The sequence below is a fragment of the Trachinotus anak genome, unplaced genomic scaffold (assembly GCF_046630095.1).
Source record: "Trachinotus anak isolate AG129_WGS33_773 ecotype Australia unplaced genomic scaffold, CSIRO_AGI_Tana_v1 ptg000001l, whole genome shotgun sequence".
NCBI lineage: Eukaryota > Metazoa > Chordata > Actinopteri > Carangiformes > Carangidae > Trachinotus > Trachinotus anak.
In genome coordinates, this window is record NW_027273852.1 from 13457769 (window position 1) to 13469071 (window position 11303).

Below are 11303 nucleotides of genomic sequence, written 5' to 3' on the forward strand. Positions count from 1 at the left end.
CAAAGATATGTTTAATATGATATTAAATTCCACATGCCAAATCCTGGACTCAGTTATTTTCTGCCTTAAGCCTCTTTCCGTTTTGTTATTTTGGTGTGTCTTGTTTGATGAGCTTGGTTTCCCCTTTTTATCGGCAGTGATACGTTTTAAGCATCAGATGTGACAGTGTTCCCACCGTCTGTGCTGCTCAACGTGCCCGTGGCTTTCAGGACCACTGAATGTTGGGTTTGGGGTTGATGAAAGACTGCAAACATTTTCTTATGATATAGACTCCTTTAAAGGCTTCGCTTATAATCTGAATCTTTGGTTCCACTTGGAATTAAATATTTTCCTCCTCACATGATGTGTGAGGAACGAGCACAGCTTTAGTGCCATCATAAGCTGGCACACAGCTGTCAGGCCTTAAGTGATCTTTGAAGTCTAGATGTGGTGTTGGTTGGACTACAAGTAAAATAAAATGGTGAGGGTGAGCTAAAAGTTTTAACAGTGTGAGGTAATGCAGTGATGTTCTGTGGTTTTATGTGACTGACATACATTAAAAGCAAAATATTATTATATTATATAAGTTTTATTTGGCAGCTGCAATCAGACTTAACATTTAATCATTGTTTTTTTAGTTTACTTTCCAAATCGATGTATTTGTTATTTGTGTTGTATGGCTTAATCCTTGTAGGTGGTCTTTTCTAAATGAGTTCATACATAAATCAAATGGTAACCATAGTTGTGCAAGCAAAACAACAACCAACAAAGTAGTCTGTGACGTAATGAAATATGGTCCACATCGTTGTGTTCTTATGTAAACTGTGTCCTTAAGGAGTTGTTTTTGTTCGTCAAGACTCTGTGGCAGGAAATCCTCACTGAGTAATGAAGATGTGAAATTCTACCATTTACTGTTGATTTTGTGTGCACTGGTCTCCGTGGATGTGCTCGTACGTAGGCATTCACTTTTCACACAAACACATGTAGCCCCTCCTCTAACTGTGATATCAGATGCTAGATTCCACGTGTATTGCATCAGAGTCTTGCATTGATGATTGATAGAGAATGAAAGATGAGTGTGGTGTTACTAATATCATCCATGTGATACTTGCCACTGGGGGATTTAGAAAAGCGCAAGAGAGGAATAGACTCAAAGATTAGGATTAAGTCTGTGCATAAAAAGAAAAGCAGGGAGGACACAAGAGCTGTAATGTTAATATGGTGCCAAAACCTAATTATTTAAGCTAAAGTTTGGCAGCCTCAATTAGTTTTGGCCAGCAACAATACCCACGTTACACAACTAGCAATATGCTGTCAAGGAGAGAAAAGGGTTCCCTTGTTATGTCCTTGTGAAAGCTTAAAAGCTTCGAGTTATTTACATAACCTCGTATCTGTGATTAGCACCTCCTGTGCGACATCATCAGGACCTCCTATCACACGCCGTCACACAGGATTGGCTTCACTGACACACATGAATGTCAGAGCATCCCTGTATAGATTGGATAGATTATACCACACAGGTCAGTCAATCAAAAGACCAGAAAATGAAGTGAGGAAAGGAAATTTCACTTTTTTGTAACTGACCATTATAATAATAATAATAATAATAATAATAATAATAATAATAATAATAATAATAATAATAATAATAGTTTATTAATAATAATAGTTTATTAATAATAATAGTTTATTATTATTATTAAAAAGAAGAATTAAAAGTGCTCCACAACAATCAATATATATCAAAGTAACATTAAAATAAACATCAGGGAGGGGCCAGCGCATGCATGGCCTTAAAAAGTACTTAAAAGAGTTTTAAAATCAGTCCTAAAATAAATGGGCAGCAAGTGCAAACAAGCTAAAACAGGGGTGATATTTTTTTTGGACTGAGTTAGGAGCCAAGCTGCAGCATTTTAAACTAACTGAAGGAGGTGGATTGATTTCTGACTGAGACAGGTATATAGGGAATTGCAATGGTCGAGGCAGGAGGAAATAAAAGCATGGTTGAGTTTCTCCAGATATGTGGCTGAAATAAAAAACTTAACGTTGGCTATATTTCTCAAATGTTATAAACATGACTGAACAACGTCTTTACCTGGGGGTTCAAAACACAAGTCCTGAACAGAAATTACACCAAGCTTTTAGGCTGAGGACTTAATGTGACTTGCCAGTTCTTATGAGACTGAATTCCTCAGAGGAAGATGGAAGATGAGGTCAGGTCATGGATAATTTAATAAACCAGACACAGAGGAGGATCAAATGAGACATGGCAGTGCTCACACATACCCACACATTTTGGACATGCATGCATAAATTCTCTTTTTACTATTCCGCCGAGACTTGCAGTCACTGAAAACAGTTGATGGGGAATTGAAACAGGGACCAAGGTCTACACTGTCCTGAAATCAGGCTTGGTTTAACTTTGATGAACTAAAGGTCAACTAGAAGTTCCTCAACTAAAACCTGCATGCTGCGGAACACCTGCTGCATGTGAAGGTAGTTGATATCGGTTTCTGTCTTATTGTTTTGTGTGCATTGCTTTAGAGCAGGGAAATCATTTGGTTTAGTTATCCAGATTTCATATATTAGTAGGGATTGAGTGTGAGTGTTTGTTTGCTGTCACAGGAGTCCCATAGCATGTCCTACTTTGTGCATCCAAAATTTGGTTGTAAGAATCCTTACTAGGTAATCAGTGTGGCTCTTACTGTGAATCCAATACTCCTCCTGCTGGTGATACGTAATCCCTGCAGTTTGTCTTGCCTAAGCTATGAGCATTATTGCCAAAAGGTTAAATATCCGAACAAACACTAACAAGAGCAAGAAGTGTAAAACAACAGCTGCCAAAAGTAAAAATGTTAGGACAATTGTCTGTATGGGCTAAACAGCTAAGTGCTGGGGGCCAGCTGAATTTGAATTTACTGCCTTTCCTCCAGTCATTCCACTATAGCCCACTTGTTAATTTTGTGCATGCAGCCTCAAGTCCCCATTGATTTAACAATAACACATGCTCAAATTGTGGTTTAAAAGAAGCTGCAGGCCTCCAAAACCAATAACTGCTACACCCACTCACCCACCCACACCCCTCCCAAGATCAGCCAATAGTTCATGTCTTGAGATGAGTTATTGATTGTTGAAACAAGCGTATAGCATATTTTTTTTTTGTAGAAGCACCAATGTAACAACAAAAATAGCTCACAGTATCTTTGGGAGGTGTGGGGGGGGGGGGTCCATGTCTGTATATAAAAGGACATGTTGGGTTTACAGGGGGATGAAAGGTGTAATTTTTGTCTTATTCCGCTGTAAGGCCAAAGTGGTATCTAGAATCAGACTCGTAGTGTAAGCTGCCGTGGTGATTAAGAGCTTCTCTGAGGTCACGGCCAACAATGTTTTCAGCAGATGTGTGGGCACGTCACCAGTTTACACGAGCAAGCACATCACCCTTGAAAACTAAGAACCAAATCTTGGTCCCTTTTGTGTAAAAACTGAAAACATTCAGCCATTTCCTGGAACCAGTCAGCAGATCCTCATTACATCCAGTCCCCGCCATTGACCATCCATTAAAAACAGTCACCTCTATTGATCAGCCATTAAAAATGACCATGCAGCCCCATTTCCCCTCATGTGATTCCTCTCCAGAGCCTTTGACTTTCATTGATCTCTGGTTATCTGAGCTGTAACGTTATTGCTTTGGATGCGTTTGAAAGGATCCACTTTTCCTCCTCCAGCCTCCACCATCTGGATGAACTGTGGCATGGAGGGTAGTGGGAATGAGGACGCTGAAGATACTGACTGTCTCACAGGTCTTCTTTTATGCTCTGTGAGATATTGTTCTGGCATTGTGTGGGTCCACTTAGAGGGTAATGCCACAGCAAATACACAAGTTATACTGAGTGTAACATTGCCATCCTAACATACTCAGGTTATGAGGGGTCTCACAATCATCTGATGACTATGAAAATCAATTGAATCCTCTGCTGCAGCCTTCACAGTCACCATATCTCAACCTAACTCAACCTATGTGAGATTTTGGACTCAAAAGAGACAGCACTACTCTCATTAAAACAAATGCAGGAAACATGTTTTGGAAAATGGAGTTCATCCCTCCAGTGGATTTCCAGTCTGTACCCAGGAGCACTGAGACTGTTCTAGCGGCCCAGCACTTATTAAAACATTTGTCATTTGTCACACATCCTGTGTCAGGTATGTTGGACTATTAAACACCAGCAGTGATGTACAGACTCACAGATCCACAGGCTCTCAAACACTTGCAATCAGTCAAACAGGTGTATCATCTTTGGCTCGTTTCACTTACCATCAGATCTTGTGTCTTTTGTTGTGCATTTTTGGGACTTTAATAAGTCTGGTGCTGATTACAGACAGATTGCATATGCAGATTGCAATAATTTACAAAAATCATGCCCTCAGGCCTCTGTACGTTTAGAGCTTGCTTAATAAATGTGTGTTTTGACATCGTAAAAATGAAAGAAATCGCAGCTAATTATTGCTTTATTACTCCTCATCTCTGAATGACCTCATTGTAGCTGTATTGTTCTCTTATACAGCTTTTAGTAAAAAAAAACACTGTTGTTGGTTGCACTGTTAGAGTGACCAGTAGAAGTCACCACAAACGTCACATTTTTACCTGCGCACGATGAGACCATTTGCTAGTGTTGAAAATGTCTTTAAATACTGCACCACCAACCTTTGTCCTACTTTCACTTCCTCTGCACTTGTTATATTACCTAGCCTATAATTGCAATTGTACAGATATTTCGCCCAAATCTTTCTTTTCCTCTAGTATCTAGCCATGCATATTGTTTTGGTTTAATCTTCTCAGCTTTCGATCTGTCTAAAATTTCTGCCTTTGCTCTAGAACGGTAAAGTGAACAGAAATGTATTTGTGGTCCTCACAACATTAGAAAATTCTGTTTAATTTTTTTTTTTTCCTTTTTTATAAAAACTTACAGTTCATTAGTGTTGGTTTTTTAAATTCTTCTATATTAAATGTTTCATTATCAACCCTTTACCGGCCATCTGCTCTCTTCTACATTATAATTTCATGTGTAAATGTTAAGGCAGTATTGCGCCAAAGGGGAAAAAACCTCTGATCCTCTAAATTGTTGACGCATATCTATGTAACCATATGTGCTTCCATTGTATTAAGGGTATGTGCACACTGAATGAATTATCCAGATGGCTGATTTCCCTACATAACACCAAATCAAAAAAAAAAAATGCTGAATCAGCAACTCAGCGCGCCCAGAGTGATGCTGACTGGTTCCTTGACCAGTGTGTTAGGGTTTCCTTTGTGCCACTGGTGAGATTTTTCAAGCCTAACGTCAGCGTGGCTGCCCTGTCAGCACCTTCTAGTCCTCTGACAGTTTGGTATTTCACAGCCTATTGAACACAGAGCAGCAGTGGCAGGTGATTGCATTTGGTGTTGTCAATTCAAGCAAATATAAATTATGCCTGTCGATGAGGCAAATCACGTTAAAGGTGAATTAATTGTTACCGTCTTTATTTCTACTTAAATATTTCACCAGTACCATGGTATTCTGAAGTACCCGTTTTCTTTAGCCAGATAAACCAAAGCCAGATGCAGACTGGGGGTTCAGGGGGGTGGGGTGGGGGGGACTCTCTTACCTGGTGCAGGACAGGTGGACTGCTCACTGGATGGATTATGGTCCGTTCATGAAATCCTCCTCACTTCTGTAATTAGTCTTCCCTCTTTCGGTTGTCCTCTCTTCCTTGATCTCTGGCACTTGTTTATCCCCACTTTCCTTCCAACAGTCAACAATAAAAAACAAGAAAAGGGCATGAGGAGCAGAGGAAAGAGAGAGAGAGACAGAGTGGTGAATGGTTGACTTGGCTCATCAATATTGGGGGCGGTCTTTCAGCGGAAGGGGTGTATGCCTGGACAGATGACTTCAACAAATAAGGATGAAGGTCTTGGAGTGAGGGATGAAGTGGAAAAGAAGGGGAGTGGTCATGGGATGATAGAAAGAAAAAGACGTGTGAGGGAAAATGTGAGAGCAAGAGTGGATGAAGATCCCCCATCCATCTGTCACACTGTCTTGTCTTTTATATGGTTGTTGACTCAAACGGCCTCGACTCTAGCAGTGGAGGGGTGTGATAATAAGGATTGGATGATTGCATTGTGAGCTGGGAAATCAGAGGATAAGGTAGAAAATCTGAGGTCAGGTGTCAGATGTTGAAGTGTTGTTCGTCACAGTTATACAGAGCTCACAGACTTCACGGCTTTGTTGTTGCTTTAGGTATTGATTCAGTATAATAAACACTAGAACATGATGCTGCATGCACACAGAGTTGTCAGAGTGGGAAAGGTGGAGTGTTGCATGGTGATATGCACTGAAGCATGGTTAGCCCCACTGCCTTGTATTCACATCGCTTAAATTCCTTAAAAGCTACTTTTACAGTATTTGTAGCAGTTCTCATTTACAAGTAAAACTAGATGCAACTCAACTGTGATTAATTGATTATTAATATTATAGAATATAGAATTTATTTAGATGTAACTGCAGGTGATGGTGGCTTGCAGCCATTCTGTCAACAGTCTGTGCTTCTTTTCACTGAGTGGGCGATGATGTCGCCATGACTGCAACAAACAATTATTTTCAATACCTGTGGGTTGTTTTCACAATTAATTGACAAAAAGTTTTGTCTATCAGAAATTTTTGGAAAATGTCCATCCCACTGTCCCAGAGTCTAAGGTGGACTGCTCTTTGACATTGAAGATCCTCAGGAAGAACTACAAAGTAAAAGCACCAGTAATTTGAAAGTGCGTATCCAGCAAGGACACCTAAATAAAACCTGCAGATTTATTGCAGAGTTCTTTCCGGCAGCTGTTTTTAAAGCTAAAATGTTTTGAACAAGCATGTGTATATAGGAAAGGGTCTGAGGATGACATCATAACATGAGGCGAAAGGTATGAGGAGAAGTGGTAGCAACAGAGAGGCTAAATATAACCAGACGCTTTGTTTGAGGTCTGCTGCATTGTTGTTATCTCAAGTAGCATTTATGTATTTCTGCTTTTCTGTAGTTACTGAATGTGTACTGGAGAAACAGTCTGAGACATAATATACAAATGCCAAACCTCTGGTACAGGGGTGCAGCTGTGGAAACAGATTCTCGCGCCATAAGTTTGTATTTCATGAGAAGTGTCGGTATCCAAGATGGCATCATGGTTAGGCATGTCTGTTCATAGGAAAATCTCATTTTGGCTGATACAAAATATGTTCTTTGCTCCGAGTTGCCTCATCTTGACAGTTTCTTAATCTTGCACTACTCCCAGTTGCAAGTTAACCCCATAAATCCAGATATATAAAGCTCTTCTTTTTTTTTTTTTCCCAGATGCGTGTGAGTCAGAGGAGGAGATAGAACAAGAGAAACAGCCGACAGAAAAAACAAACACAAAGACAAAACCAGAGAAGAGGAAGAGGATAACAGAGAAAACGGTTAATGCCAAGAAGAAGAAAAATAATGAACAGGTATTTTCTGTCGTACCTGTGTATCCAGTAGGTTTTCATTTTACAGTATGTGATCTCCACAACAACTGCAGCACTGGAAGACTTTGCAGTTGCATTAGATACAATCTAGACATGAAGAGTTAAAAAAGAGAGAATTGTAAAACAAGTGTTATATAACCCACAAACAGTGTAGGGGAGTAGTGAACTACAGACATGTAGTTTAACTACATTTTGCAATTACTTGCTTGTAGTTCAACTCCATTCATACGTGCACTGTGATTCAAGTAGTTTAATTACTTTTCCACCATTTTTGTTAACAACTGAAACTACAGCCAATTTTATTTAATTATATTTTTTTTACCATTGCTTCAGACATGTAGTTTATTTTTGTTAACAAGTGAAACTACAACCAATTTTATTTAATTATATATTTTTTTTACCATTGCTTCCCTACTGTAATTGAACCCACTTCAACAGCCCTGACTGTTGTGAAGACATGCCCAGGCAATGCACCTGCAGTCACCACCACGCACTTGACCTTTGTGTGGTGCATGTGTACAAAAGCCAAGGGCGGATGCCGCTCACACTCACACAGCTACATCGTCATCTTGGATAAACCTCCCGAATCTCCGCCTGAGGAAGAATCATCACGGCCATACTTCAGCAGTTATTGTTTACAAAACAACTGACTGATTCTTGCACTTTTCCATGAACAGCAGAGTTTTGTTTTTTGTTTTTTTTTTGGGTTAAGTATGATCTGTGAAGTAGGCACTTTTTTCAATAAATTCCACAGAGTGGCATTTTTTTGCTGGCATGTTCGTTTTTTTAAAATTACATTTTGTTATAATTTTGTATCACATTTAGTTTGAACAACTTTTCCCAAGTAGCTTGAATAAACTAGATTTCTGCCAAGAGAAGCTTTGATGTAATTCAACTTTTTCCAGTTTTAAGTAATTGGTAGCTTGCAAAGCTATGCCTTCAAAGTAGTTTCCCCAACACTGCCCACAAATAGATGAACAACAAGACAGAGACTGATTTGCTGAGACATACTGTATCTCGTTTGCAGTTTGAAGCTTTTTGATTTAGTAATGCATTTGATATCAGTTGGTACAAGTTTCTGTGGTGTCTCATATGCACATTTATTCAGAAAGCACATTTTTTACAAACTTCTACAGAAATAAGCCGGCATTCTGCTGTTAGATCAAATAGATTTCAGAAAATGTATCAAATTAAGAGTAATTTTGTGCAACATGAACAATAGTAAAATTAATCAGTGCTTAATACAAGAATGTCATGTACTGGGCTTGTGTGTGTTTTTGCAGTGAATAATTTGTTGTGGCATCTTGATGGATTTTGTATTTATAACAATATGAGATTTGAAATACACCTTTTACCCCTGAGTATTGAAATGCATTCAAGCACTGATTTATAAATGGAAGTACTTTGCCTGAATTGTGTGTTCTGACTGTACTCTTTTCACAGACCGAGTGTGTGACATCTCAAAAGAAAGAGACTGAGAATGAAAAGTCAACTAAACCCAAAAAAAAGAGGAAGGTGAGTGTGGCGACACCTGCTGATGCAAAGAGAGACAAGAATTATTGATCGACTGTTGCTCAATGCATTTGAAGGAACTGGGATTTGTCTTTGACTGTTAGATCAATATATTTTGTTTTCCAGAAGAAGACAATTACAGATGTCCTGGCCACCTCTGAGCCAAAGCCGGGCTGTCCGGCTGACCTGCAGAACCTGGTCACACAGTACTTCTCAGACAAGCGCTCCGTGATCGAGCAGGAGGAGCTCAAATTGCAGGGTGAGTCGGGGCAAGTCCCCTTTAACTTGAAAGTTCAGTCAATATCTGCTGATCTGTTGATTCACCAAGGTCACCGTCTGCCCTCCTGCATCTTCCAGACTCCTGTTTCCTGTCCAGTAATGACCTGACACACAGCCTCTCCTCTTATCTGAAACAGGGTGAGTGATGTTTCTGGACTTAGTTTGGATAAGTCCCCTTATCATCTGTTACTTCTAAACACGCATGTTTCTTTTTCCTGTTCTTCTTAGTTTGTCCCAAGTGGGCAAAGATTCAAAAGCAGCACACAGAAAACAGTTCGGTGGTTCTGCTCATCGTCTGTAGCTCTGCTCTCCGAACCATCGAGCTCATCAAGTAAGTGACACACCAGTGATGTTTGTTATTTTTTGTGCGTTACAGCTTCTTACTTAGACTTACATGAGACCTGTTTGTCTTTGTTACTCCCAGGCAGCTGACCACCTTCAAGGGTGAAGCCAAAGCAGTAAAACTTTTTGCAAAACATATCAAGGTACTGTAGAGGACAGTTAGTCATTATGATGCGTGTGGATTGTATGCAATGACTAGTTTCACCAGAACACTTCTCTGTGTGTGTGTCTTTCAATTGTACAGATAGAGGAGCAGGTGAAGCTGCTGCAGAAAGGCGTCACCCACATTGGAGTGGGAACCCCTGGCAGGATCAGTGCTCTTATTGAGAGAGGTGTGTGTGGATACGATAGTCTCAATGTTTAACATCAAAGCCTTAAAACCTTCCTAATCTGTGGAAATTCTGTTTTATTTGTTTTCCTAGAGGGTTTGAACTTGAAGGCCCTGAGGTACCTGGTTCTGGACTGGAACTGGAGGGACCAGAAGCTCAGAAGGATGGTTGACATTCCTGAGGTGAGCTACTGCCCCCTGCTGGACTGAAAAGATAATGACCAAGCACATCACCTCACTTTTTAAAGGATTTGATGGTATCTAAAGATATGTAAAGTCCCACTACACCCAAAAATGTGTTTTTATTAATATTATCACGTGTGTATGTTTGATCTTTACTGTGCATAATATGTGCAGGGTTTATTTTCACATCATCTGCTGAATAAAAAGCTTGATTGTGCTCAGCTTTAATCTGAGTTAAAGGCGTTTACAGGCGTCTAGTCAGTCATTAGTTGATCGACAGACAATTTGTTATTATCATTATTATTATTATTATTATTAATATCATCAGAGACATTTTTTTTTCATAATAAAGTCATGATCATTTTTCAAGCCAACCTTCCCATAGTTCCAGCTTCTGATTTGTGAGGACCTGCCTTTTTTTTTTCCATACATATATCTTTGGGTTGTGGATTGTTAGTCAGCCAAAACAATAGGAAGATGGAAGATGTAACTTTGTGCACTAGGAAATTATGACTGATATTTTATTGATTAAATGATTATTTGAGAATTAAATGTTAATGTTAATTGTTAGTTGCAGTGCTGCATACAGGCATGATTTTCTGACATTGCGACTGGTTGGAAACCTCCCATTTCAGTTAGCGAGGAAAGATTGTTTTGTTTAGTTTTTTTTCTTCCTAGGGACTATATGTTACACATCACATATGCCTGTCTCTTTCAGATCAAACTGGACTTTATGAAGATGCTTGAGAGTGGTATCCTGAATGGCTGCAAAGAAGACAAAGTCAAAATTGGACTTTTTTAAATGTACGTTGTAAACTTGCTGATGATCCACAATGACTCGGTGTTTAAGGCGATGTACTGACGGTCCTGACAACGTGCCGAGCCACCTCATCCCGTTTGTTTTCCCTTTGTGTGGATGTGAAACCTGTGCTGTGCTTTTACTATTTTCAGAGGCTGTGTCAAATGTGTGCTGCTGTTTGTTCAGTCTTGTTGTCCAACACAATGTCTCAGTGTGATGGATTGAATAAATTGTCTCAAAATGAAACGGCATCCTTCTGTTTGTTTACTCTTGACCTTGGGAAGTCCCTCCTACTGACAATGTGAGATCATGTGTTTACTTGCCCACTAGGAAGCCACATTTATCATAGCATCCT

The 11303-nt window shown here is 39.5% G+C and overlaps 1 protein-coding gene across 2 annotated transcripts in view; it reads left to right on the forward strand.

Moving 5' to 3' along the window:
• Positions 1 to 11194, forward strand: part of cmss1 (cms1 ribosomal small subunit homolog) — a 35652-nt gene extending 24458 nt beyond the window's left edge. The window contains exons 2-10 of one of the 2 annotated variants that reach the window (XM_071478376.1): positions 7351 to 7487; positions 8949 to 9020; positions 9144 to 9276; positions 9375 to 9434; positions 9525 to 9627; positions 9721 to 9781; positions 9883 to 9970; positions 10061 to 10149; positions 10868 to 11194. In XM_071478376.1, the coding sequence (XP_071334477.1) occupies positions 7351 to 7487; positions 8949 to 9020; positions 9144 to 9276; positions 9375 to 9434; positions 9525 to 9627; positions 9721 to 9781; positions 9883 to 9970; positions 10061 to 10149; positions 10868 to 10951 (827 nt within the window). In that variant the 3' untranslated portion in view covers positions 10952 to 11194. The remainder of the gene's footprint in view (positions 1 to 7350; positions 7488 to 8948; positions 9021 to 9143; positions 9277 to 9374; positions 9435 to 9524; positions 9628 to 9720; positions 9782 to 9882; positions 9971 to 10060; positions 10150 to 10867) is intronic. The other variant, XM_071478384.1, reaches the window with a different exon arrangement.
• Positions 11195 to 11303: the final 109 nt, after the last annotated feature.